This window comes from Xyrauchen texanus, chromosome 4 (genome assembly GCF_025860055.1).
Source record: "Xyrauchen texanus isolate HMW12.3.18 chromosome 4, RBS_HiC_50CHRs, whole genome shotgun sequence".
Taxonomy (NCBI): Eukaryota; Metazoa; Chordata; class Actinopteri; order Cypriniformes; family Catostomidae; genus Xyrauchen; species Xyrauchen texanus.
Genome location: NC_068279.1, coordinates 25,398,095 through 25,423,373, shown reverse-complemented (window position 1 = coordinate 25,423,373; position 25,279 = coordinate 25,398,095). Strand labels below are relative to the sequence as shown.

The 25,279-nt window shown below is 42.2% G+C and overlaps 1 protein-coding gene across 1 annotated transcript in view; it reads right to left on the bottom strand.

Annotated features, from left to right (window-relative positions):
* LOC127640503 (androgen receptor-like) overlaps window positions 1–25,279 on the bottom strand; it is a 131,725-nt gene that overhangs the window by 6,545 nt on the left and 99,901 nt on the right. Inside the window, exon 4 of the mRNA XM_052123106.1 lies at window positions 6,499–6,777. Within this exon, the coding sequence (XP_051979066.1) occupies window positions 6,499–6,777 (279 nt within the window). The remainder of the gene's footprint in view (window positions 1–6,498; window positions 6,778–25,279) is intronic.

The following is a 25,279-nucleotide window of genomic DNA, read 5'->3' as shown; positions in this document are numbered from 1 at the left end:
TGTGTTTTGTGAAAAGTGCTATACAAATAAAAAATAACTATGGAGTGAAGCATCAACATTGCCCCTGTCCACATGTTGTCAAGTGCTGAAATGCAATTTCCCCTACCGAAGAGGCAGCAAAAGATTTATAAAAAATTCAGATGATGCATCATTACGTAGGCAGTGCCAGAGCTAAAATCAAAACAAGACATTCTCTGCAGCACTTTTCATGTGGAGATCAAAGCACTACCTGTAGCTGGCATTGCCCTGATGTGAGTCATGTGAAAGCCCCTTTACTGTATGTCAACAATTTTCACAAGCTTTTATTACTATTTCACCTAAGAAATTTTAGGAGAAGCATCTGAGACAATGTCAAGCCTTAAGCATAACAATAAACTAACTGAGAAAACAATTCTCCTGAGCTACAAGACAGCAACTCCAGAAGAATAAAATTTCCTCTGGGATTTTCTGGAACTTACTTGATCCAAACAAAACGGAGGCCAACCCCTTGGAAGACTGGCGAGCATGCATTGCTTTCAGCAGATGAAGGGAAAACATGCTGGACATTCCGAGGTAAAACTTGATCTCACTTTCTTCTGAAAAGATTCATCACTGGCTTCAGTGCAGATTAAAATGCCACGCTTTACAGTTTTATGAATGCTTTCAATAACAGGACATTGGAGAAGTGCAACCAATCACATCAATCTGATTCTATCAACCAATACAATTATGTCATGGTATCAGTTTAAAAAAACTTGTCTGTGTCAAGCCACACACTATTCTCTCTCGCTCGCTCCTCCTGAGTTTTTCACAAAACATTTGATGGTCTGCCGCTGGCACATTTTGCATATGACTGAAGTCTGTCTTTGCTTTTGAAATAGCCCTGTCTTGACAAGAATCAACAGGCAGAGTCTCAAGGTGAGGTTGAGACACTAAAACTACATTATAAACAAAATTTCATAACAAATGATTAGGGCTGGGCAATATGCAGTATATTTTGTGTGATGGTAGGGATATGAGAACTGGTTGAAATTATGGTATACTGTTTATACTACAATATATCTGAACAGGTATTAATGAGCTATAATATAATAATTTGTTTTATAAAATTAATTTGACTATTTTGATTTCTTTGTTTTTAACTCAAGTGTTACAAAATGTTAAGCTGTTTTTGCACTAATGCCATACTTCTATTTCATTTTTTATGGGTAATCTTATCTTATGGTCTGCGTCTAAGTTCCAAATAAAACACTTTTGAATTGTAAAGTATTTAATTCACAAAAAAATTTATAAAGAAAAATACACATCACAAGATGATTATTATAATATAAGCAATTTTAGTTGAATTTTCAGCACAAATAACTATATTTCCCCATCTGTCGCTCACTTCGAAGTTGTGTCGAAGAAGTGATACTAGGGGTCTCAATATGCCTCTGATCTATGAAAAAAGGCCTATGGGAATTAGGCAGACAGTATTTGCATACCCCGCCCCGGAAATACGGATATAAAAGCGGGCAAATACACAGAGTTCATTCAGAAATCTTCTTCAGAGCCAATGGTTGTGTTGCAGTCAGCTGCGAGTCACACACCTGTTCCTGTTTTCCTCTGACGGTTGCCTGTTGGAATCGACGGCGCATTACAGCGGCTTTCTCCTTCTCTGCACGGCAGCGCAGTTTGCCCCTGGGTGCATCGACAGCGCAAGAAACTTAGAGTTATAAAAGAGTGATTTTCTCTGAAAGAGTTATTTCCTCTAAAAGAGCAAATACGCAGCTGGCGTTGAACGTCCTTTTCAGGACGTGTCTTTATAAAGATGCCCTTCCGCCCCAGCGTAGTTCCTGGATGCGGTAGAGTGGTCTCCGCTTCAGACGGCCACAGGCGTTGTCTCGTGTGTCTGGGTTGCGATCAAACTGAGGCAGCGTTTGTGGATTGTTCATGTTCTCACTGCGAACATGCCAAATCCCTGCACGCGCAAATCGCTACTCTTCTACTCAAAGACGCGATAGAGCCTGTCCCTCCAAGCGAGATGAAGAAGGGTTTCTACAGCCCTTACTTCATCGTACTCAAGAAAGGCGGTGGCTTACGACCGATCTTGGAACTGCAAGTTTTCAACCTTGTACAAACTCCCGTTCAAAATGCTCACGCAAAAACACATCCTAACTTGCGGCCGGCATCTAGATTGGTTCGCAGCAGTAGACCAGAAGGACGCGTACTTTCACGTCTCAATTCAGCCTCGACATGACCCTTCCTATGGTTCGTGTTCGACGGCAAGGCGTATCAGTACAAAGTCCTCCCCTTCGGCATGTCTCTGTCCCCTCGCGTCTTCACGAAAGTCGCAGAGGCAGGTCTTGCCCTGCTCCGAGAAGCCGGCATCCGCATACTCAATTACCTCGACGACTGGCTCATACTGGCCCACTCCCGAGAGTTACTATGCACTCACAGATACCAGGTACTCAGGCTTCAGGTCAACCGAGAAAAGAGCAAACTCACCCCGGTTCAGAGTATCTCTTTTCTCGGCACGGAGTTAGACTCAGTCTCGATGTTAGCACGTCTCACCCACGAGCGTGCGCCGTTGTGCCCAAGGTTCCTACCATGCCATTCAGAGACCAGGTGCCCCTTCGTTGCTGTGTCCGGTACGTGCTTTGCATACCTACTTGGACCGCACGCAGAGTTTTAGACGTTCTGAGCAGCTCTTTGTCTGCTTTGGCCGACAGCGGAAAGGGAACGTTGTCTCCAAACAGAGGCTCTCCCACTGGGTGGTGGATGCCATTTCATTGGCCTACCACACCCAGACCATGCCCCCCCCGGGTCCGAGCACACTCAACAAGGAGTGTTGCGTCCTCGTGGGCACTGGCCAGGGGCACCTCCCTAGCAGACATATGTAGAGCAGCGGGTTGGGCAACACCTAATACCTTTGCGAGATTTTACAATCTCAGGGTTGAGTCAGTATCGTCCCGTGTCTTCTCAGGTCCGAGCCAGTAGAACTCGGTAACACGCTGATGAACTGACCGGGTGGATCGCTTGCACCTAGCGCCCTTTCCCTCAGTCGAGGTTTCTCTCCCAGGAGATTCCATATATTCGGATCCCTAGACGATTCCTCCCTAACCCTATGGGTCTGCAATTCGCCGGAGGAATTCGCTGACCCATTCCACTACGGGTACTTAATTTAACCATACTGGAATAGGTTCTCCACAGGTCCAGACTCCTGCGTGGATGCCTCCTGTGTGTATATTCCGTGGGACGGTCCCCTTGCAAGTGGACCCGCGTCCCCCTTAGGCAGTTCCAGCTGCCCTCCAGTCGCCATGCTGCAGCAACTCCCCCCTCCTTGAGGCTGGATCTACCACCGCGCCATTTTTTTCCACATGTGACCTGAGGGGCCCATGTGATGTATCTCTTCACTTACCTCCCCGTTCCTGGCAGGTGTGGTCTCCGCAGTGTCCCAGCCGCTTTGGCTCTATGCAAGAAACATATAGAGAAAAGAGGCCCGTTCCCAGATTGGCAAGCGTCGCCTTGTTCCCCTGCTTAGGGTAACCAAAGGGGTTCCGACGTCTTTTATGGGGCATTGGGGAGGGGTACATGCAGTCTAACACAACTGGTCGCCTTTGCATGTAAATATACCTGCCCGCTCTTGTGTCAGCAGTACACTTACACGGCTCAGCGCATGGCATGATTTGAATTGGACCCCTAGACGGGGAATGTCTAGGTTACGGATGTAACCTCCGTTCCCTGATGGAGGGAACGAGACGTTGTGTCCTCCCTGCCACATCGCTGAGTGGCCGGACCATTCCAGCTCCTCAGAAAATTCCTGAATGAACTCGACATATTTGCCCGCTTTTATAACCATATGTCCAGGGCGGGGTATGCAAATACTGTCTGCCTAATTCCCATAGATCAAAGGCATATTCGGCACTCTAGCGAGACCCCTAGTGTTGCTTCTTTGACACAATGTCTCGTTCCCTGGAGGTTACATCCGTAACCTAGACGATATATACTGTAACCACTTCAGCTGTCTGAAATGAGTGTGGAACTACAGAATGTGATGACCTTAAATTCACTTCATAATATAAGCTAAATTGTTTTGTCTTTTAAAAAAAACAATTATTCAAGTGTTTCATAATGTGAAGCAGGTTTTACACTATTGTCATTCATTTATTATAAATAAAGTTATTTTTGGTGTGCGTCCATCAAGTTCCAATCATAATGATCGAATGAGATGAAGCAGCTTTTAATTGTAAAGTAATTATTCAATGGATTGATTTTTTTTTCAATTACACAACATGGTGATTAATCAAATGAATCCTAATTAATCATACTGTCAAATGAATCCCAAATTAATTCAATATACACACTAAATAATAAGTAAAAATAATTAAACAATTATATATTTCATATAGATAATTACATATATATACATTATTTTTAAATAATTACTAAATTATATATACAGTGCCTTGCAAAATTATTCACACCCCTGACCAATTATCTCATATTACTGAATTACAAATGGTGCAAACCATTTGTACAAACTGAAATATCTTGCTTGCATAAGTATTGAACCCCTGTGCTATGGAAGCTGCCTGGTTACACAGATGAAAGTAATTGCCGTAACGAGGACACAATTACTTTACCATTGGTATCCACCTTTGAATCATTAAAGTTGCAATCACATTTTAAGGATAAAACCCCATTGTTGAAGGATCAATGGTCAGGCTGTGAATCTGAAGGAAAATGAATACCACCAGTATTCCACATAAGTTAGAGATAAAATAATACAAATGCATAGATTAGGGAAAGGGTACAAAATAATATCCAAATGGTTGGATATCCCAGTGAGCACAGTTGGATCAATAATTAGGAAGTGGAAGTTGCACCACACCACCCAGGCTCTGCCAAGAAATGGCCATCCCCCAAAACTCAGTGCTGTAACAAAAAGGAGACTTGTAAGAAAGAAGCCACAGAGAGGCCACTAATCACTTTGAAGGAGCTACAGAGTTCAGTGGCTGGGAGTGGAGTAATCGTGCACCAGTCAACCATATCAAGAGCACTGCATAACGCTGGCCTGTATGGGAGGGTGGCAAGAAAGAAACCGTTACTCAAAAAGTACCATCTGAACGCACGTTTGGAGTTTGCCAGAAAGCATGCGAGTGACCCAGCTGCGATGTGGGAAAAGGTTTTGTGGTAAGATGAGACCAAGATGAGCTTTTTGGCCAAAACTCAAAGTACTATGTGTGGCATAAACCAAACAATTCCTATGTCGCAAGACATACCATCCCTACAGTGAAGTATGGTGTTGGCAGCATCATGCTGTGGGGATGCTTCTCATCAGCAAGGACTGGGCATTTTGTTAGAATTGAAGGAAGAATGGATGGAGCAAAATATAGGGAAATACGGCAAGAGAACCTGAAAGGAAATTCACCTTTCAGCAGGACAATGATCCCAAGCACAAGGCCAAAGAAACATTAGACTGGCTTATGAACAAAAAGATAAATGTCCTATCGTGGCCCAGTCAAAGTCTATACAACTTTGACAGGGACAAAATCACTTCGTCACTATTGGGGTACATATGTGCAATGCTGGTACATATGTACCCCAAAAGACTTAAAGCAGTTATTTCAGCAAAAGGTGGCTAGACCAAATATTAATGTGTGGGGGATGAATACTTATGTAAGCAAGATATTATTATTTTTTATTTTTCATAAAAATATTTCCCAACAAAAAACAATGTCACCTTACAATAATTGATTTTGAGTTTCAAGTGTTTTAAAATAAAATATTAATCAGAATGAAATTTCATTGCATTATTTGTAATTCGGTAATATGAGAGAATTGGTTAGGGGTCTGAATACTTTTGCAAGGCACAGTATCCATATAAGTGGCCTAGAGTCTATTACTACCCTATAGTTCACAGAAATCTATTATGCAATTGAGTTCATCAATTAGTCCTGTTCTCAATTGGGCCATCTGCACTATTTTTAATTGTTGATCTATGTACAGTACATATGCATCAAACCATGACATATATTTTACAACTTAAACCATCATAGTGATGGATTAAGGATACTTTTTGTAGCACACCCTCTGCTGACTCATAAAACCTGAAGGTGGTACTTTAAGCTTGAATTGCTCTGATAGTAAAATAAGTGCTTTTATTTAAATATATTTTTATTTACTGGTCGGGGCATGATTCATTGTTTTTTTAAACATAATTTTTTTTATAATTATTCATATTAAATTAATGTGTTAAATCAACAGCCATACTATTATCATGTAATTAAAATGGTATTGGTGGAATTTTCAGCAAAAATAACTATATTGTGATTCATAAAACGGATATTTCTGGACCTGAATGCTGATTGGCCAACAGACCAATGTAGCATGCCCTCTCATACCTTATTTCTTAAATATATAATTAATTTGATATAAAGCTGCTCATACTGTGCCATAAGATTAGCTTCATACTGCCCACCACTACAACTGACTGTATGATATGAGGAATGACAGAATTTGATATCCTTAAATTACCTGGAAGTCCTTTTGCCCATTTCACTACTTTGACAAGTTGCCTCTCTCCCAGCTCATTAAGGCTGGTGAGGAGAGCAGCCGCAGAGTCAGGCTGAGCGTGATCATGGCCGGCGTTCACCACCTCAGGCTCAATGGCCTCCAGGATGTTGAGGAAGATCAGTTGAGAGTGGAATGTCAGGCTTGGCTTGGGGGACAGGTGCTGAACTGTCTCTGGTAGGCCCTGAACGGCCCCAACGTCATCTGGACCTTTCATCTGTCCGATCTTCCTCAGTTTACGAGCTGGGGCACAGAATAAAATCAATGTAATATAACAGTGTAGGAATAATGCTTAGTAAATTCAACCTGCACAAAAACACATAATCAAAGGCATAGTTCACACAAAAAAAAAATTCTTTAATCATTTATTCACCCTCATGTTTTTCCAAACCTGTATGCCTATCTTTCTACCTAGAAATAAAAAAGGAGAAGTCAGCCAGAACGACAGCCTCTGTCACCATTCACTTTCATTGTGTGGGAAAAATATGCAATGAAAGTGAATGGTGACTGAAGCTAACATACAGTATATTGTCTAAAATCTCCTATTTGTTTTCCATGGAGGAAAGGAAACAGATTTGGAACAATATGCGGGTGAATAACTGATGACAGAATTTCCATTCTTTGGGGTACTCTCTGCTTAATCTCTACCACATCTTTATTTTATCTAGCAAATACAGTATTACTTATAAACCAATGAAGCCTGCTGGTCTCTCAACAATGAGGTTGACATGATCTTATCTGCACTTGAATTTCTCTGTTATACAATTGAAAATAAAGACCTGCACTGCGACTGGGAGTCTCTCTGCCACATTATCTCCTGCCAGTCAGAACAAAGAAAGATTACTGCCCACAAAACACACCTGAGACAACGTGCTTCTCCCTCGGCTGCCACTATAATACAGGACGTGATTGGATTAGCATAACTGCATTGATGTATTTCAGTAATGTAGACTAGAACATGAAGTTCTAGTACAGTACAGTCATTCAAGAATGCAATGATGTGTGGATGTGTATACTTTCAACTAAAAACCAGCCTATCTTTCTCTCTTTCTCTGTCTCTCTTTCTTTCTCTGTCCATTACTACTTTCTTGACTATGCACAACAGAGTGAAGCCATCTATCTGTATTCAGAGGATGCCACTAAAGCCAATAAAATTAATATATATGAAGTAATATGTAATTACTTTTACATATTTTACAAAATTGTAATATTTTAACTCACAATGCTGTTTCGATAATGTAACGCTAGGAATCAATAACTATTTAGTTACACTTTTTCACATTTATATTTTTGAAAAAAGAAAAAGAAAGAGAGATTACCACAAGTGTTTGACATTATGTCTCTAGCTGTGAACAGTGTTGCCAGATCTTGCAAGAGAAACCTGGACTGGAAAAACAAGCCCAAAATAAGTGAGTTGGCTTACCAAAGTAAAATAAGAAACCCCATTGTAAGCTATTTTAAGGAGTTATGAAGGAAGGTCTTCATTTTATTGATCGGGATAAAAAGTGTAACAACCATAGTATATAAAATTATGTATTTTCAATAAATCCAATTTACCCTTAATATTTATCTATTTTCCAGCACTTATTAGTCGTTGGTTACACTTTATTATGCTCTGAGAGCTAAGCACATGCAAGCCCAAACAATTTGACTACATTCTGGAATGTAACAAAAAACAAAGAAAAAACACACACAACCCATGACAACCCATATTTACAAGCAACTTCATGAAGCCCCAAAAATGCTTATAATAAGTGGACATACTATTAGACTATAATGCAAACTCAGAACTAGTTAAGTCTATAACTTGTTTCATTCTGAAGTATGTTCATACAGATCATCTGCACTATCATTACACTTGTTGCGCAATGAAGATGAATGAGAACCTTATAATCTAAGTATAGTATGAAGTATAACTTTGCAATATCTCACAGCTAAAGAATTGCGAAATTGTACTGTGACCCATTTACTGTATCGATATAATGTTGTAACACCAGTTTCCTGTTGATTTCCACACAAACTGGTACTGTAACTCACTGTTTTGCTTGTGCACAATTGATTACCTGTGGTTTCATTATGGTAGTCAACACTCACAGTCTCCACTCTGGATTATAATTCAGAGATGCTCATTATTCAATGGCCAGCATTAGGATGAGGAATGAAAGACTATAGACGGTTGAGATGATTTATAACTCAGAGGCTTTAATGGCGCATTACGAATGCTAATCCAAGACCACATTTTTTTTTTTAAATGTATGAAGAAAACCCTTGAATCATCTGTGAGGCCACTCATTTAAATACCTAAAAAGCTCTTCCTCACTGACTAACAGGACAAATGAAAATTACTCAGCCCTCTGCAATCATTTAAAAAAAGGAGGCTCGAATTCTGCTGACGAGAGACCCGTGCCTCTCTGCTTGTGGTCTAAAAAGTGAGGCGAAGAGAGAGTTAAGGAGAGAGAGCAAGATTATAACTTTATCATGGGGTGTTTTACCAAAACCTATAGGTTTGCGGTACACACGTGGCAAATGCCAAAGACACCACCTTCATGTTTCCCTCTTCAAAAACCACATAAACCTGCCATCCCAGCTAAAACAAGTAAAAATATAATCGCTGTGACAAATAAAACAAAAGAGGCTCCAGCAAACCACTGCCTCCTGCATCTAGATTGCCAATATTGCTGGTGTCCAGAGAGTTCTTCAGTGTGGAGTAACTCTGAGACACTGTCTTCTGAAGGTTTTCTTTGAGTTTGCTTCAAAGTCAAATGGGACGTAGACAGACTAAACGGTGCTGGGAAAAACAAAAAAAGCTTGAAGCCACTTAAGATTAAGATTCAACTTTATTGTCATTGTGCAGAGCCAATGAAATGCAGTTGTTTTCAGCTGGGGTCAGCCATGAAACAGCAACCCTGGAGCAGATAGGGTCAAGGGCCTTGCTCAAGTGCCTTGCTCAAGTGCCCAACAGTGGTATCTTGGCAGTGCTGGGGCTTGAACCCCCAACCTTTCGGTCAGTAACCCAGAGCCTTAACCACTGAGCCACCACTTCCCTAGTTTGCTGATGTTTTAAGATCGTCTAGCGGGTCTCCCAGGCTGACCAAGCTGGTTTTCAGCTGGTTTAGCTGGTCAGCCAATTGGTGTCCCAGCCTGACCAGCTGACGAGTGTCCAAAACCATTCTAAAACCAGCAAACCAGACCAGGCTGTTAGAACTAGTTAAGCCAGCAAACAAACTTAGTCTTGTTTAAGCTGTATATGTATGCTTATAATTTCATATATTCTGTAAAGTTAACTTTTCAGAGGTAACCAGTTTAAAGTATGAACTGTTGCAAGTACACAAGCTAAAATTCAAGTTGGACAACAATGCCTTCTAATGCCAGTTTAAACAATCATACCTCAATTTCCATGATACAGCCCAGTATCCTGCGCTGTATCATGAAATAAAGTCTGCCCATGAGAGTAGAGGCATCATCACATTATCACTTAGAAAAAACTTATGCTCCACTGGACAATAAAACACAAAACATCACAGAAATCGTCCAATGGTGTTTCTCAAAGGTGAAAGTCTGATTAAATGGCTTTGCTTACAACTCTTTACAGACTTTGAGCAAGAACTGGAGGAAAGAGGGGAATGTGTTAAAATTTCTGAATAAGTGAGCATTCAATAGCAAATGGTGTAGAGAAGTGAACAGTTTACCATTATTTAAGAGAAAACATTTTGTTTCAGACTTTTGGAAGTTTGAGATTCTGGGCTCCATTCAGAACCTGTAAAAAGTTTTGACTGATGTGAAGTTTAAGCCATAATGACAATGCATACTTTCAGAAATTTGCTGGTAGTAAATAATAATAAAAAAAAACAGCTTTAGGACTTTTCATACTTTCAGAATTTCGGTGATAGTAAATAAATATAATAATAATAATAAAAAAAACAGTTTTAGGACTTTTCAGTGACAAGTAACTAGGCACCATAGGTTTTCAGTCTTAAAAATGATTTAAGGGTAAGAATGAACTGACAGATGAGAGAGTGTGAGAATAAACAAACTGTCAAATTAGCTCCTGGTAATAAACAAACAGTTTATCTGCAACCTGAGTGGTGATTAGGTATAAATTCTATTTTATTGCCATGTATGATTTCTCTGTAGGTACCTCTTGAGGTGTCAATGTTGGGGAGTAACTAACTGAAAAAAAAGTGGTTATCAACAGAAGCATGACATTAGTTCAAATGGATTAATTTCCAAAACTTAGTAGTGTAGAGTGACACATGCTCTCCATAAAAGTGCTCTATCTCTCTGAGATGTGGTGTAGGAAAGTCCAATTTGTTTTAGTGAACCTCTTAATTTGGCCAGTTCATGCAAATAAACCGGTTCAAAAGGAAACAATTCACTGATTCGAGTCTGATTTTATGTGGCTTTTTGCAACTTTTTGTAGAGAAATAGTTTGTTAAATGCTGTGATTCATATTTTGAAATGTGTTATATTCTACTTTGTTACTGTAAAGTTATAAATGTATCTGTTTAAATTTAATGCTGTCACCCTAATTGTGATTAATTCATTCAAAAACATTTTTAAACTAGAGAAATCCTGCTGTGATTAAGTTATTATTTAAATTATATAATCTGTTGTTATTTATATTTTTTTTCTAAACCCCAACCCCCCAAGGGATAGTTCATCCAAAAATGAAACAAATTCTCTCATCATTTACTCACCCTCATGCCATCCCAGATGAGTGTGACTGTCTTTCATCTGCTGAACTCAAATTAAGATATTTAGAATGATTTCTCAGCTGTTCCCTTTACAAAAAGCTTCACTAGGATGCTGCGCTGAGAAAAGCACTTTGGGGAACAATCCTACATTGTGACCAGCTGTGAATATGTGTGTAACACGTCAATGAACGTTGACTGGAATTTATAGCCTCGGCTGGTGAGATCATTGGATGTACCTGTGGCCAGGCTATAAATAGATCGTCACCAATGTGTCGTCAGATCTATTTTCTTCAGAGCCATTCTGTGTGTCTCACAAGCCTGTCAAACTTTCTTTCTTCTGTTAGGAGATAGAATTGGTTAGGCAGTGCGCAGTGAACCTTTTCTCCTTTCTCTTCTTTCTTAAAAAAAAAAAAAAAAAAAAAAAGAGAGAATGACTGAAAGTCGGAGCAAACAATGCGTGTTCCTTTATTTACACTCTATGGCCGAGAGGGACACACATCAGTTTTGCTTTGTTTATTTGGGGAAGAGCATGCTACTCTCGCGTTGGAGCGGGGTGGGTGAGAGCATTGCGATCTGCTTTCGGGCGAAATGCTTCACGCTCGCCTCGCTTATTTCCGGGAGTCAGCGCCCACGTTTCACGTGGGGGGGCGCTGAACCTCTGTACATTCCACGCACAATAATAAAGCGGCTGACAAATTACTCGAGGTGGTTACTCAGGCTGTGGAACAAGAGACACCCCCCCCCCCCAAATGCTCCAAACTATAAGACAGATTTCTGTCTGGATGCTAAAAAAAAAAAAACTCCATGACAAGCTTTCTCGTTCATGGAGGAATCTTTTTACTTCCTGTGTCTTTGTGCCCTTGATGTCGATATATTCTACTATCATGGGTACTGAGACACGGGGGTATTCAATGATGCCGTCGGTTGAAGAGACGCTTGCGCGCTATCTCTCACCGGGCTCGGCATCATCATTTACAAAGCCCTCTCTCCTCACAAAGCCTTGCAGGATGACCTCCACTTTAGTGGGGAGGGCTTATCAAGCAGCAGGTCACGCTGGTGCTGCTCTGCACACAATGGCTGTATTATAGGCTTACCAGGCTGACCTGCTGGACGACCGGAGTGTGGGTGCTGTGCTCGACAAGCAAATTTTTTCTGAGCTTCGTTGAGCCACAGATCTTTCTCTCCACGTGACCAAGCAAACAGCCCGTGCTATTGGCCGGTCTATGTCTGCCTTGGTCAGCGTGGAGAGGCACCTTTGGCTCAAACTTTTGGGCATGAAGGACAAGGATAAAGTATTCCTCCTTGATGCCCCGGTTTCGCCTACTGGCCTATTCGGAGACGCCATGAGCACGGTTATCTCCAGGTTCCAAGAGGCAAAAAGCCACGAGGAGGCCTTCGGGCAGTTCCTCCCTCACCACACTCAGGGGGCGGGTCCGTCGGCCACCCAAACCTGCCTCGGTCCTGTTAGAAGGGAGGCTCAAAAGCAAAGCATGGCGAGTCGTGCTCCTCCTCCCAGGGATTGGGGACAGTCTCATCGCCCTCAGCAGCCCCCAAAGCAAGACCTCAGGACCCTAATTTCTAAAAGAAGAAAACACTGTTGGTCTTGCGCCTAGTCTTGTGGGGGTAGCTCCCCTCGGGATGGGGCACATGCTTCACTTCGCCCCTCCCGGTACCCCCGCAAAGCCTCTCCATTCCTGCCGCCTTTGGTGTTTTGGGTGGTAGAGGCTCCCATCAAAGATTTGGGTGTTTCGCTGCTCACTGCATTTATCCAGGATGCGGAACACTCAACACCCCCTCAAAAAGGAAGTCTTAAAAGATTTATACCCATCTCAGAGAACCTGGCAGCGTAGAAACTTCTGCCAGATATTTCGTGGGTCCTAAGAACAGTAAAAAAGGGCTACAGAATGTAATTCACTCGCCGCGTTCCGTGTTTCAACGGCGTGGTTCCCACTACCGTAAACCGGATCAGTTATGTCTACTGTGGGGAAAACTGCAAAATCTCCTGGTTAAAGGAGCCATAGAATGTGTTCCCCTTCCAGAGAGAGAGTCAGGTTATTACACCGAATACTTCCTGGTTCACATGGAGGGTGAGGGTTTGTGTCTGGCCTTAGATCTTAAAGCTTGAACTGCCCAGTCTGTCTGCCTATCAAGATGCTGCCTATCAAAACGATCGTGTCACAAGCCCAACATCACGTTTGATGCACTTCTTCACTTAGATGTTCGCTTTCGGGGGCGAAGCCTTCCAGTATCAGGTTCTTCCATTCTGCCTAGCCCTCTTAACCCACACATTCACAAATGCATGATGCAGCGTCAGCTCCTTTGCGACTCCGAGGCATCCGCATTCTTAGACGAAATGGCTGATCCTAGCGCAGTTCCAGCAACTGGCAGTTCAGCACAGGGATACCGTCTTAGCTCATCTAGTTTCCCTGGGGTTGAGGCTCAACGCCAAGAAAAGCATCCTCTCTCCCACTCAGAACACTGTCCATCGGGGGACCGTATGGAGTTCGATCACAATGCGGGCACAACTGTCTCTCGCTAGAATCGAGTCCATTCAGAATACCCTGAATGAAGTCAGGCTAGGTCACGGTTGTACTAGGTTTCAGGGCGACTGAGTCCTCGGTGATCCCTCTGGACCTTCTGTACATGAGACCGTCTTTGTTGTGGCTCAAAGCAAGGGGATTTCTTCCAAGGGCAAAATCCCCAAGGCTAATAAGGGTTACGTGCCGCAGGCTTCGTTCCCTTTCTATGTGGATCAGACCCTGGTTTTTTACCTTGGGTCCCACTCTAGGTGTGTCTCGTTGTCGCAGGCTGCTAATGACAGACGCCTCCCTGATGGGCTGGGTAGCGGCCTTTGTCCAGCTTAAAGGGAATAGCTCGGTTGTCACAGTAACTGTCTCGAGTTGATGGCTGTATTTCTGGCCCTGAAATACTTCCTCCAGAGGCTGCCATGTCTTGGTGTGGGTGGGCAATACAGCGGTAGTCTCTTACATAAACAATCAGGGAAATCCAAATTCATGTCAGGTGAATTTCTGGCACGTCGGATTCTCCTTGGGGCCCAGGGTAGCTCCTGTCACTCAGGGCAGTTTATATCCCTGGATGACCGTGTATGTGAGCAGATTTACTGTCCAGACAGAAAATACCGATGGGGGAGTGGAAACTCCACCCTGAGGTAGTGGGTGAAATTTTTCCCGGGCAGAAGAGGACCTCTTCGCCTCTATGAATGGCGCAATGTCTCCTCTACTTCTCCCTGAGTCACCCAGCCCCCGTGGGTCTGGAGGTAAGGGCACATATATGACCCGGAATGCATCTATATGTGTATGTACTCCTGGGAATCTTGGCCAAGGTTCGCCAGCAAGGGTCTTGACTCCTACTGATAGCGCCATGCTGGCCGAACAGGGTATGGTTCTCTGAGCTAAATTCTCCCCTCGGCGGCTGGCCTCGGGCGATTCCGAACAGGAAGGACCTTCTTTCTCAGGCACAGGGGACTGTATTTCATCCCCGGCCCCAAATTGTGGAACCATTTCATGCTTAGCCCCTGTTGGGTACCAACTGAGGTACACAGGGCTTTCTCCTGGGGTAATCAAGAACATTTTAAGTGCTAGGGCTCCCTCCACTTGGAACAAATCTGGGTAGATTTTACAGGGCAGAAGAGGACCTCTTCGCCTCTATGAACAGCGCAATGTCTCCTCTACTTCTCCCCGAGTCACCCAGTCCCCCCCGGGGGCTGAACGTGGTGGCACATACATGGCCCAGAATGCGCCTGTATGCGTTTCCCTCTACTAAAAGTTCATATTGCAGAACCTGCTAACTGCCAGATCGCTTCAGTTCTGCAATTTCTGTAGGAAGACCTGTCAGCAGGCACATGCCCCGCCACTCTCAGGTTCTATGTGGCCGCCATTTTGGCTTGCCACGCCTTGATGGACGGGGTGCCCTTTGAGAGGCATCCCCTGCTAAGACCATGACCTCTTAATAGGACTTAGCAATAGTACTTGAGGGTCTGGTTGAGACCCCTTTTGAACCTCTAAGTCTGCGCCTGACAGACTTCTGACTCTCAAGATGGTTTTTCTTATGGCGATTAGCTCTCTAAAGAGAATTGGGGACCTACAGGATCTGTCTGTTTTGCCAGCCTGTTTAGAGTTTGCCCCAGGAATGACCAAAGCAATTTTGCACCCTCATCCTAACTACCTGCCTAAGGTGCCTTTCACGACCCTACATCAGGTCACTCTCTAAGCCTTCTGCTCCCCGCCGTTTGCAACGCCGGAGCAGCAAAGGCTTCACAGACCGTGTCCAGTCTGTGCCCTTTAGACTTATGTCCACTGCACTAGCCAGAGGTGTCCCTCTGCAGCAAGTTTGTGATGGTTGGACCTTTCCGCACACATTCATTAGATTCTATAGTTTAGATGTTCATGCCACTCCGGGCTCCTATGCCCTCGAGTCGACATCTCAAGCTCATGTCTGAGACCTCTTGCGTTCTTGTGAGCACACTTCACAACCGTAGGGGTCCGGACAGCCTCAGTGCGGCTGCGTGGGTATTCTCGTTCCCAAAGCGCTTTTCTCAGCACAGCATCCTAGTGAGCTTTTTGTAAAGGGAACATCACGGGTTACGTGGTGTAACCCTTGTTCCTGGTGATGCATCTATTTAAAGCCTGGCCACAGGTGCATCCAATGATCTCGCCAGCCGAGGCTATAAATTCCGGTCAGTGTTCATTGACGTGTTACACACATATTCACAGCTGGTCACAATGTAGGATTGTTCCCCAAAGCACTTTTCTCAGTGCAGCATCTTGTTCCGCTTTTTTCAGGGAACAAGGGTTACACCACGTAACCCGAGACATTTTTGTCCATACAATTCAAGTGAATGGGTGGCAAAATTTTGAAGATCCAAAAATCACATAAATCAGCATAAAAGTAATCCATATGACTCCAGTGGTTAAATCATTGTCTTCAGAAGCGATATGATAGGTGTGGGTGAAAAATATGTTTTTTTCAGTATACATTTTCCTCCCTGTTCAGTCAATCTCCACTTTAACGTTCACCTGCACATTCTTCTTCTAGTTTTTTTTTGGTGATTCACATTCTTCATACATATCGCCCCCTACTGGGTAGTGAGAATTTCTAGAAAAAAGATAAATAAATATTTATCTGTTTCTCACCCACAACAGTAATATCACTCCTGAAGGTATTGATAAAAACATTGGAGTCATATGGATCACTTTTATGTTCCCTTAATGTGCTTTTTTGAGCGTAAAAATGTTGGCACCCATTCACTTTAATTGTATGGATCAACAGAGCTGAGATATTCTTTTAAAAATCATAATTTGTGTTCTGCAGAAGAATGAAAGTCATACACATCTGGGATGGCATAAGGGTTAGTAAATGATAAGATCATTTTAATTTTTGTGAGAACTATCCCTTTTAATCACTCTAATGTATTTTGTAGCATGGCGTGCTTGAGATAAAGGAATAGTTCAACCAAAAATGAAAATTTGCTGATAATTTACTCACCCTCAGGCCATCCAAGATGTATCTGAGTTTCTTTCTTCATCAAAACAGAATTTAAGATTTTTAGGATTTTTAACTACAAATGTTCGCTTCCGTACATCTCTGTGACGCGCTCATAAGAGGGATGACGTGAGCTTGTTGATAAGGTCATGCGTCACATGGAGGAGGAGGCAGGAAGCGCGTCATTGTTTACCAGAGGAGAGCTGTACAAAAGTTTCATTGTCTTTGCTGTAGATTTGTATTTGTATAAGTGTATTGTTCAAAATGGTCATTTGGTGTGTGTATCCTAGATGCCTCAACCTTCAGAAATCCCAGAGAAAATGCATGTCAGGAAAATATTAACTTTTCATCAATTGCCTATACATGATCATAATCGATTGAAGCTCTGGCTTATTACACTGAATCTGGATATCAGTACAACCCTATATCCTCTCAAATATTGGAAGGTGTGGAGTGAATTTTACCCCTGAGCATTTCGGAACATCGAAAGAAACAAAAGGTTGATATCTGAATTCATCGGCTGTGCCTGTGCTGTTTTTCCAGCAAACTCAGGTAGGTATGGAAACGTTGTCATTGTTACGTCTCCCTCGGGCTCTGCACCTCCCTCAGCGCTCCGCTCCTCATCATCCTATTTCTAATTCACAGCACCTGTACTAAATTCACTCGCTCATCACTGCCTGCATAAATAACTCACCTTCATGCCACTTCACTCTCAAATCTCACACAAAGGACCCACAGTGTTTATTTACCTGTCTGCATTTGCTCTTGATCTTCTTCGATATCTGTTTAGTGCTTACTCTGCTGTATTGCCTGTTACCTCTCCTTCAGTTTGTAAAGCTTCTCCTCTGTGCAGGTTTGGAAGGGTTACTTTTGAAATGTATTCCACTACAGATTACAGAATACATGCTGCAAATGTAATTTGTAACGTATTTCGTTAGATTACTCAAGGTCAGTAACATACTCTAAATACTTTGGAATACTTCGTCAGCACTGGTAGATTTTTTTCACTTGTTTTGACTATAAAAACTCTGCCAGACAAAATACACATGTTAAAAATACATTCTCTATAAAATCTAAATATTTTATGCAGTGTTGTTTCAAAAACAAGATAAATCAAATTGCTTCTGTTTTTAGGAATTTCAGATATTTTTATAGGAAAACAATAAAAAAAATATTTTCAAGAATATGATTTTTGCCCTAATATCAAAGGTCTTACAAGAAAAAGAAATTATGATCCAACATGACATTTCTTGATAAAAAAAATATGGTTGTGCCTGGTAACGTGTGCATGTAAAATGGCTAGAAATTAAATTTTTACAGCCCTTACTTCATCATTCCCAAGAGGGGTGGTGGGTTGTGGCCAATCCTGGATCTACGAGTTCTGAACCAGGCCTTGCACAGACTCCCATTCAAGACGCTGATGCAAAAGCACATTTTGATGTGAATCTGGCATCAAGATTGGTTTGCGGAAGTAGACCTGAAATACTTTCATGTCTCGATTTTACCTCGACACAGACCCTTCCTACGGTTTGTGTTCGATGGTTGGGTGTATCAGTACAAGGTCCTTCCGTTCGGCTTATCCATGTCCCCTCGTGTCTTCACGAAGGTCGCAGAGGCAGCCCTTGCCCCATTAAGGGAAGTGGCCATTTGCATACTCAACTAGGGCTTCGGGTCAACTGGGAAAAGAGCAATATCTCCCCGGTTCAGAGCATCTCTTTTATCGTCATGGAGTTAGACTGTCAATGTCAATGTCAATGATAGCGCACCTCAGAGCAGAGCGCACATAGTCGGTGCTGAACTGCCTGAACTAATCCAGGCAGGAAATGTCGGTCCTGGGGTATATGGCTTCCTCAGTGGTGGTCACACTGATCGGGATGATGCATATGAGACTGCTATAGCACTGGCTCCAGACCCAAAATCCCGAGGTAAGCATGGAATCACGTGGCTCTCACGCCCGCCTGCCGCCACCTTTTTAGACCTTGCTTTCCTGAGGGCTGGAGTCCCCATACAGCAAGTGTCTAGGTGCGTCATGGTTACGATGGACACCTCCAAGACAGACTGGGGCGCCGTGTGCAACGGGCATGCAGCCGCTGAATCCTGAATAGGACCTCGCCTGCATTGGCACATCAACTGCCTCGAATTGCTGGCAGTACAGCTTGCCCTGTGGTGGCTATTGCCATTGATCCAGGGCAAGCACCTGTTGGTCCGGAGAGACAACACGACAACAGTGACTTATATAAACTGCCAAGGCAGTTTACGCTCTCATTGCATGTTGCAACTCGCTAGTCACCTCCGCCTCTGGAGTCAGCGATGACTCAGATCGCTGCGGGCCACTTATATCCCTGGCAACCTCAATGCCACAGCAGATGCTCTGTTGTGGCAGGTGACACTCAGGGGAGAGTGGAGACTCCACCCCCTGGTGGACCAGCTGATTTGGAGTCGATTCGGCAAGGCACAGGTAGACATGTTCGCCTCCCGGGAATCCTACCACTGCCCGCTCTGGTATGCCCTGATGGGAGCTCCCCTTGGTACAGACGCGCTGGCACACAGCTGGCCCAGGGGGCTGCGCAAATACGCGTTCCCCCAGTGAGCCTACTTGCACAGGTTCTGTGCTAGGTCAGGGAGGACGAGTAGCAGGTCATTCTTGTGGCTCTGTATTGGTCCACCCAGACCAGGTTCTCGGACCTCACGCTTCTCATGACAGCACCTCCCTGGCAAATTCCCCTGAGGCAAGACCTTTTTCCTCAGGGACGGGGCACCCTCTGGCACCCACGCCCATACCTCTGGAATCTCCATGTCTGGTCCCTGGACAGGACGTGGAAGACCTAATCTGGTCACTGATCACTCAGGCCATAGCTCCTTCTACAAGGCAGCTGTATTCCCTGAAGTGGCGTATCTTTGCTAGGTGGTGTTCTTCCCGTAGCGAAGGCCCCCAGAGGTGCACAGTTGGGTCAGTGATTTCCTTCCTGCAAGAGAAGTTGGATTGGCGGCTGTCCCCCTCCACTCTCAAGGTCTATGTAGCTGCTATAGCTGCACACCAGGACGCTGTTGAAGGTAAGTCTCTCGGTAAGCACAACCTGATCATCAGGTTCCTGAGAGGTGCCAGGAGGTTGAACCCTCTTTCCCTTATGGAACCTCTCCATGGTCCTTTTAGGCCTGCAGAGAGCCCCATTCCAACCCCTAGAGTCAGTCAAGTTAAAGGCTGTCTCATTGAAGATCACCCTCCTGACCGCGTTCACTTTCGTCAAGAGGGTCGGGTAACTGCAAGCGTTCTCTGTCAGCGAAGAGTGTCTAGAGTTCTGTCCGGAAGACTCTCATGTGATCCTAAGACCCTGACCGGGCTATTTGCCCAAGGTTCCCAAGACCCCTTTTAGGGATCAGGTGATGAGCCTTCAAGTGCTGCCACCGGAGGAGGCAGACCCAGCCTTATTGTTGCTTTGTCCGGTGCATGCTTTGCACATCTACTTGGATCGCAAGCAGAGCTTTAGATGCTCTGAGCATCTTTTTGTCTGCTTCGGCGGACAGCGGGAAGTGAACGCTGCCAATGGCAGCTCACTAGCAGACATCTGTAGAGCAGTGGGCTGGGCAACACCCAATACCATCACAGGATTTTAGAATCTCTGGGTTGAGCCGGTTTCCTCCTGTGTTCTGAATGAATCCGCATTTCAGCTCCCTTGCATACCTCACCAATTCTCATTGGCCTTTTCTCAAAGATCTGAAGGTGTCTGGGGTTCTCAAGATCAACCCCTAGTGTCACTACATTGACACAACTTCTTGTTCCCTCCATCAGGGAATGGAGGTTACGACAGTAACCTAGACATTTTGAATAGAGTTGATTCAGTGGACTGATGTTGTTGTGATCACATTACACTAGGGTCTCATTTTTTCTGACAAATCTGTATAATACTAATGATGACCGCAATTACAACAAACATTAGCACAAAGAAGAGAAGAAAAAAAAACGAAAGAGTAGTGCTAGAGTCTGAGAAAGCGAGCAACAGATATTCAAATGGTTTTATATATAGTGAATTCAGACATGTCAGAGAGGATGGGTGGAGCATATAGTCATCCACCGTCATCTGCTCCACCGTCATTCAGTCTCTCAGTTATCACAAACAGCTGTACTCTGTGCGGCAGTTTTACAACCACACTTGTGTACCGTCTTCTGTTTGTATTTGTCAGGATGATCAAGGCTTAATTTTCACAACTAAACATTTCAACAATATGCCAAACAAATCCTAAAATAAACAAAATAATGCACAGTGTACAGGACCTAGCTGACAAGGTGTGTGTGTGGATGGATGGGTTTGGGTGGTTAAGGAGGACATTGTTTTAGCTTACAAACTGGTATTTGCAAGGGTATTATGCTATAAATGTGGTTTATGAGGACATTTCTAGTGTTCCCATAATTCAAATCTACAATTTTTTGAAAATGTAAAAATGCAGAACGTTTTTTGTGAGTTTTAGGTTTAGGGGATAGAATCTATAGTTCGTACAGTATAAAAATCAATATCTATGGACAGTCCTCATAAGGATAGCCGCACCAATGTGTGTGTGTGTGTGTGTGTGTGTGTGTGTGTGTGTGTGTGTGTGCAGTTTAACTCACAAAGAGCACTCTGTATTTAAAACTGTAACAGCAGAGAGCACAACTCTTGGAAATAGTATGGATAGAAATAAAAAAAAAAAAGTGCAACAACAAGGTATTCAAACCCAGAGAACAACCCATTAACCACAAGATATACAAACTTTGTGAAAGCTTGGAAAACACACAAAAAAAGAGTGACGTATGCTCATTAACCTGATACTTCAGGTTCACTAGCAGCAAAAAACAGATAAGCCATTTAATTTCTGTATTTTTTATGCTATTTTATTTGTCTACTCTTTATATTGTGATTTTATACTTGTGTCATTGATACTATTAATGAAATGCAGATAAAGATGCTACCGTATACACTGTAATAAGTGTTAAACTGCAAATGATACCATAAGGAGCTACTGTATTTCTACCTTATCAAACCCTTAAAAGTAGATTTGCTGGTGTAACCCTAATGTATTCTTGCTAATTCAGCATTGGTGATATCTCAGGGCCAGCAAAGGGTTCTCAATTCTTCTTTTCAATCGTTTTCCACTCCTAATTCATCTACAAACGAATAGCAAAAAAAAAAAAGTTAATCCAATCAGAATGTATTCCTCGATGCTTACAAGCAAAGTCCTCAGACTTTTTTACAAATCTCCTGCCCAAAGCCGACGCAGTATGCTCCACCCTGTCAGGCCTTCAGAATTTCCACAGAATAACTCAACAGTGTAGTGAACAGGCATCTAAAGTCAGATTGTCAGATTGATTAGCCAATCAGATTGATTTATTTGTTCTTGGTGGTTGTGGTCTTTAGGATTTGTCCCGGTAGAGGCCTTCTAGCTGGCTTTGAGTGGAGCAACCACACTTTAAATAATGTACATAATTCAAAAGCAAAAATTGTGAGATCTTGCTGACGAGTTGGCTGTCACTGCTGGTATTGCCGTTGAGAAAGAGATCCTTGTGATTTAAAAAAACCCAAGATGTTCTGCATGATTGTGCAATTGATTAATTAAACAGGAAAGGAGGACTGATTTTCACTTCAAGTAAATTGGTAAGTGCTTTTTGAATTGTTATAGCAACATCAGGAGTTTCCTATGTGTAAATTAGGCTGCTTGAGCATTCAGTGTTAGATCAAGTTTTGAAAAGTAATGTATACCCTGATGAAACAAAATGTATTGCAAGCTAAATTTTTATCGCAAATATTATTAGAGAGTTTTTCTTGGTATTAGACCTCCTTTGTTCTGGATTTCGTGCGTGGATGTGTTTTTAAAATGTAAATTGGTATTATTAGTTGTCTGCCACGTAATGTATAATACCGGGTCTTATTCATTGTGAAACTGTGTTTTCTTAATGGTATGAAAAGCACTGAAGGCCTAGACTTAAAATGCATGGGCCGCGGCTGTAATTCAGTGATGTTAAATAATATTTCTGATTTTAATAAAAACAATTATTTTAGATGTTACCACACTATACTTACATTTTAAGAGTAGTATTATTATTACTATATTGTACAGTATTTTAAAATAATTCACACTCAATTATATTGATTACATGACTGTAAATGTATATACCTCTACCTTTTTCATTGCATAAAATGCCTAAAATTAAAATGCTAGTCATTTGGCACCTGTTTTCGTGCACCTGATTTCAGGCATTTTAAAAATAGGAAGCTACTAACTTTGAAAAATGTTTGTTTGTTTGTTTTTTTTTTTTGTCTTGGAAAGGGGTTTCAAATCCATTTGCAATCAAGCACTTCACTTTCACATCCTCACGGATAGATCATATACAATTCATCTCCAAATGGAAAGGATTTCAAATCACTGGCAATCCAATTAGGCTGGATTCCTCCAAAGAGCTAATTGAAACATCCTGCAGGAAGCCTCCATGAACCCTCGAATGACATCAAAGAATTTACAGTCCAGTCTTGGCTCATTCAGAGTGCATCCTATAGAGACTGCATTACTGTGCACTGAATGCAAGGCACAAAAAGGTGGATGTGAGGCCATCTGTTAAAAAGCTGATGCTGAATTGTTTGCGAACCTGAAATATGAAATATTCTGTTAGGAGTTTGAGTCTGAAAAATTATGAGTAATTATTTTGCCAAAAGCTAAAACGTACAGTCAGCTAGTAATGGCAAAATACAGTAAGCCCTGAAAGAGTGCTCAGGACCCCAATGTGAAACACAAATGAGAAAAAAGAGATTTTGCAAAGTCACACAAGAGACATGAAACTAGCGCAGTAGAAAACAGGTAGGGCACTGTAAAAATGAAAAGATACTTGAAGCACCATTTGGGGTTCCTCTGCTGCCACAACAGCTGAGCCCTCTGGAGAACTTCTAGACACCCTTTAAAAGAGCCTCAAATATCCTACTTATGTACTCAAGTACTTTCAAGATATATTTCAAGTGTCTCAAAGCCATTTCCTAGTGATGGGTCTACTGCATGAACCATTAACAGTCCTTAAGAGTTCTTTACAGTTCCTGCAGGAACTGAAAGTAAGTTTCTCATATAACTGAAAGGGTATCTGGAGGACCTCCAGACGATACCATTGGTGTGGCAGCTGAGGAACACCAAATGATGTCCTGAGAATCTTTAATTTTTACATTGACAATGATTAATTATAAAGTTTAACCCATAAATCTTCCAGAAAGATCAAATATTCTAACAGGCAAATATGTTGAATTTCACCTTTCCATGGTGCACTTTAAATAGGTTTCACAAGTTTGCATGTCCACCTAGCCCTTGAAGTGGAAATGGTAAATGGATGGTTAAGGGTAAACAAATTTGGTTTGCTGTCCATAAAGGAAAGGAGGGCAGGGGACTTGAGCTAATGGATCAGCTCGAGCTTTAAGTTCCCCTCCTCCGGACCACTTAACTGAAGTTAGTTAAGATTAATAATCAAGGAGATGGGGTGGTGGAGAGATGCTGGATGAATTGTCATGGGATAAGGTAAGCGGCTGTTTACTGTACATGTTCTTGAATTGTGATCGACAGGACAAACTCGACAAGCTACTTCCATACCTTAATTTTGAACTCCATTTGTGTTAAAAATTTGTGTTGCAAAACCCATCACTTAGGTAAAGATAAATAAATAAAAAATAGCAGATTTTTAAAATTTTTTTAGAGGATCAGTCAAACATCATAACACACATATGGATAGGTCATAGTCTAGAGACAGAGGGATATGGGATCTGTCACAGTCAAATCTTTAGACAGGCTCTGACTAACCAAAAAGATTTAGCTTTTTTTTTTTTTCATTCAAGTTCATGCCTTGGAAGGAAATCGTAAAAATGTGTGTTGTCTGACACCACACACTTTTGACTCACACACACTAAATACAAACGTCAGAAAAGTGCTAAAAGTGTTCACTATAACGACACCCCATCTAATAATTATATCTCTGATACCCAGCCGTACCCCAGCAGTGCCATAAACTTCTCCCATTACCCACATGCACCTGTCATTGGTAACTGATATGAAACTAAATTATAAAATTACTCAAACTCAAAATTACTTTAAATAAAAACTTACATTTTAGCATTATCTTTGGGCAGTTCCTTATTATTATTTTTATTTGAGAAAGAGCTCTGTGTCTTTTAATTATCAGGTTATGATAATTGGCAAGTTACTCAATCACAATGAGGGTCATCTTTCAAAACCAATTTCTTTAAACTGCTTGGTAACTTTTTTTATATACTGCAACTATGGTTGAGCTTGGTATGAAAAGAGATCTCATGTTAAATCTTGCAGATGAATTTGCCAGCAAAAACATTGACAATCACTTCATTTTAACCCTAATACAAAACGTTGGCAGAAAGAAATACTGTAAAGTAAATGAGAGTATCACTGGCTTACAGTAGGTGTGTGGACCATTCTTAACAGTTTTGAGCAGTATGTTTGACTGGAAAATGCACAACATAATGTTATACATATCTCACACAAAACATAATTTTGTGTGAGAGGGTCCTTATGGA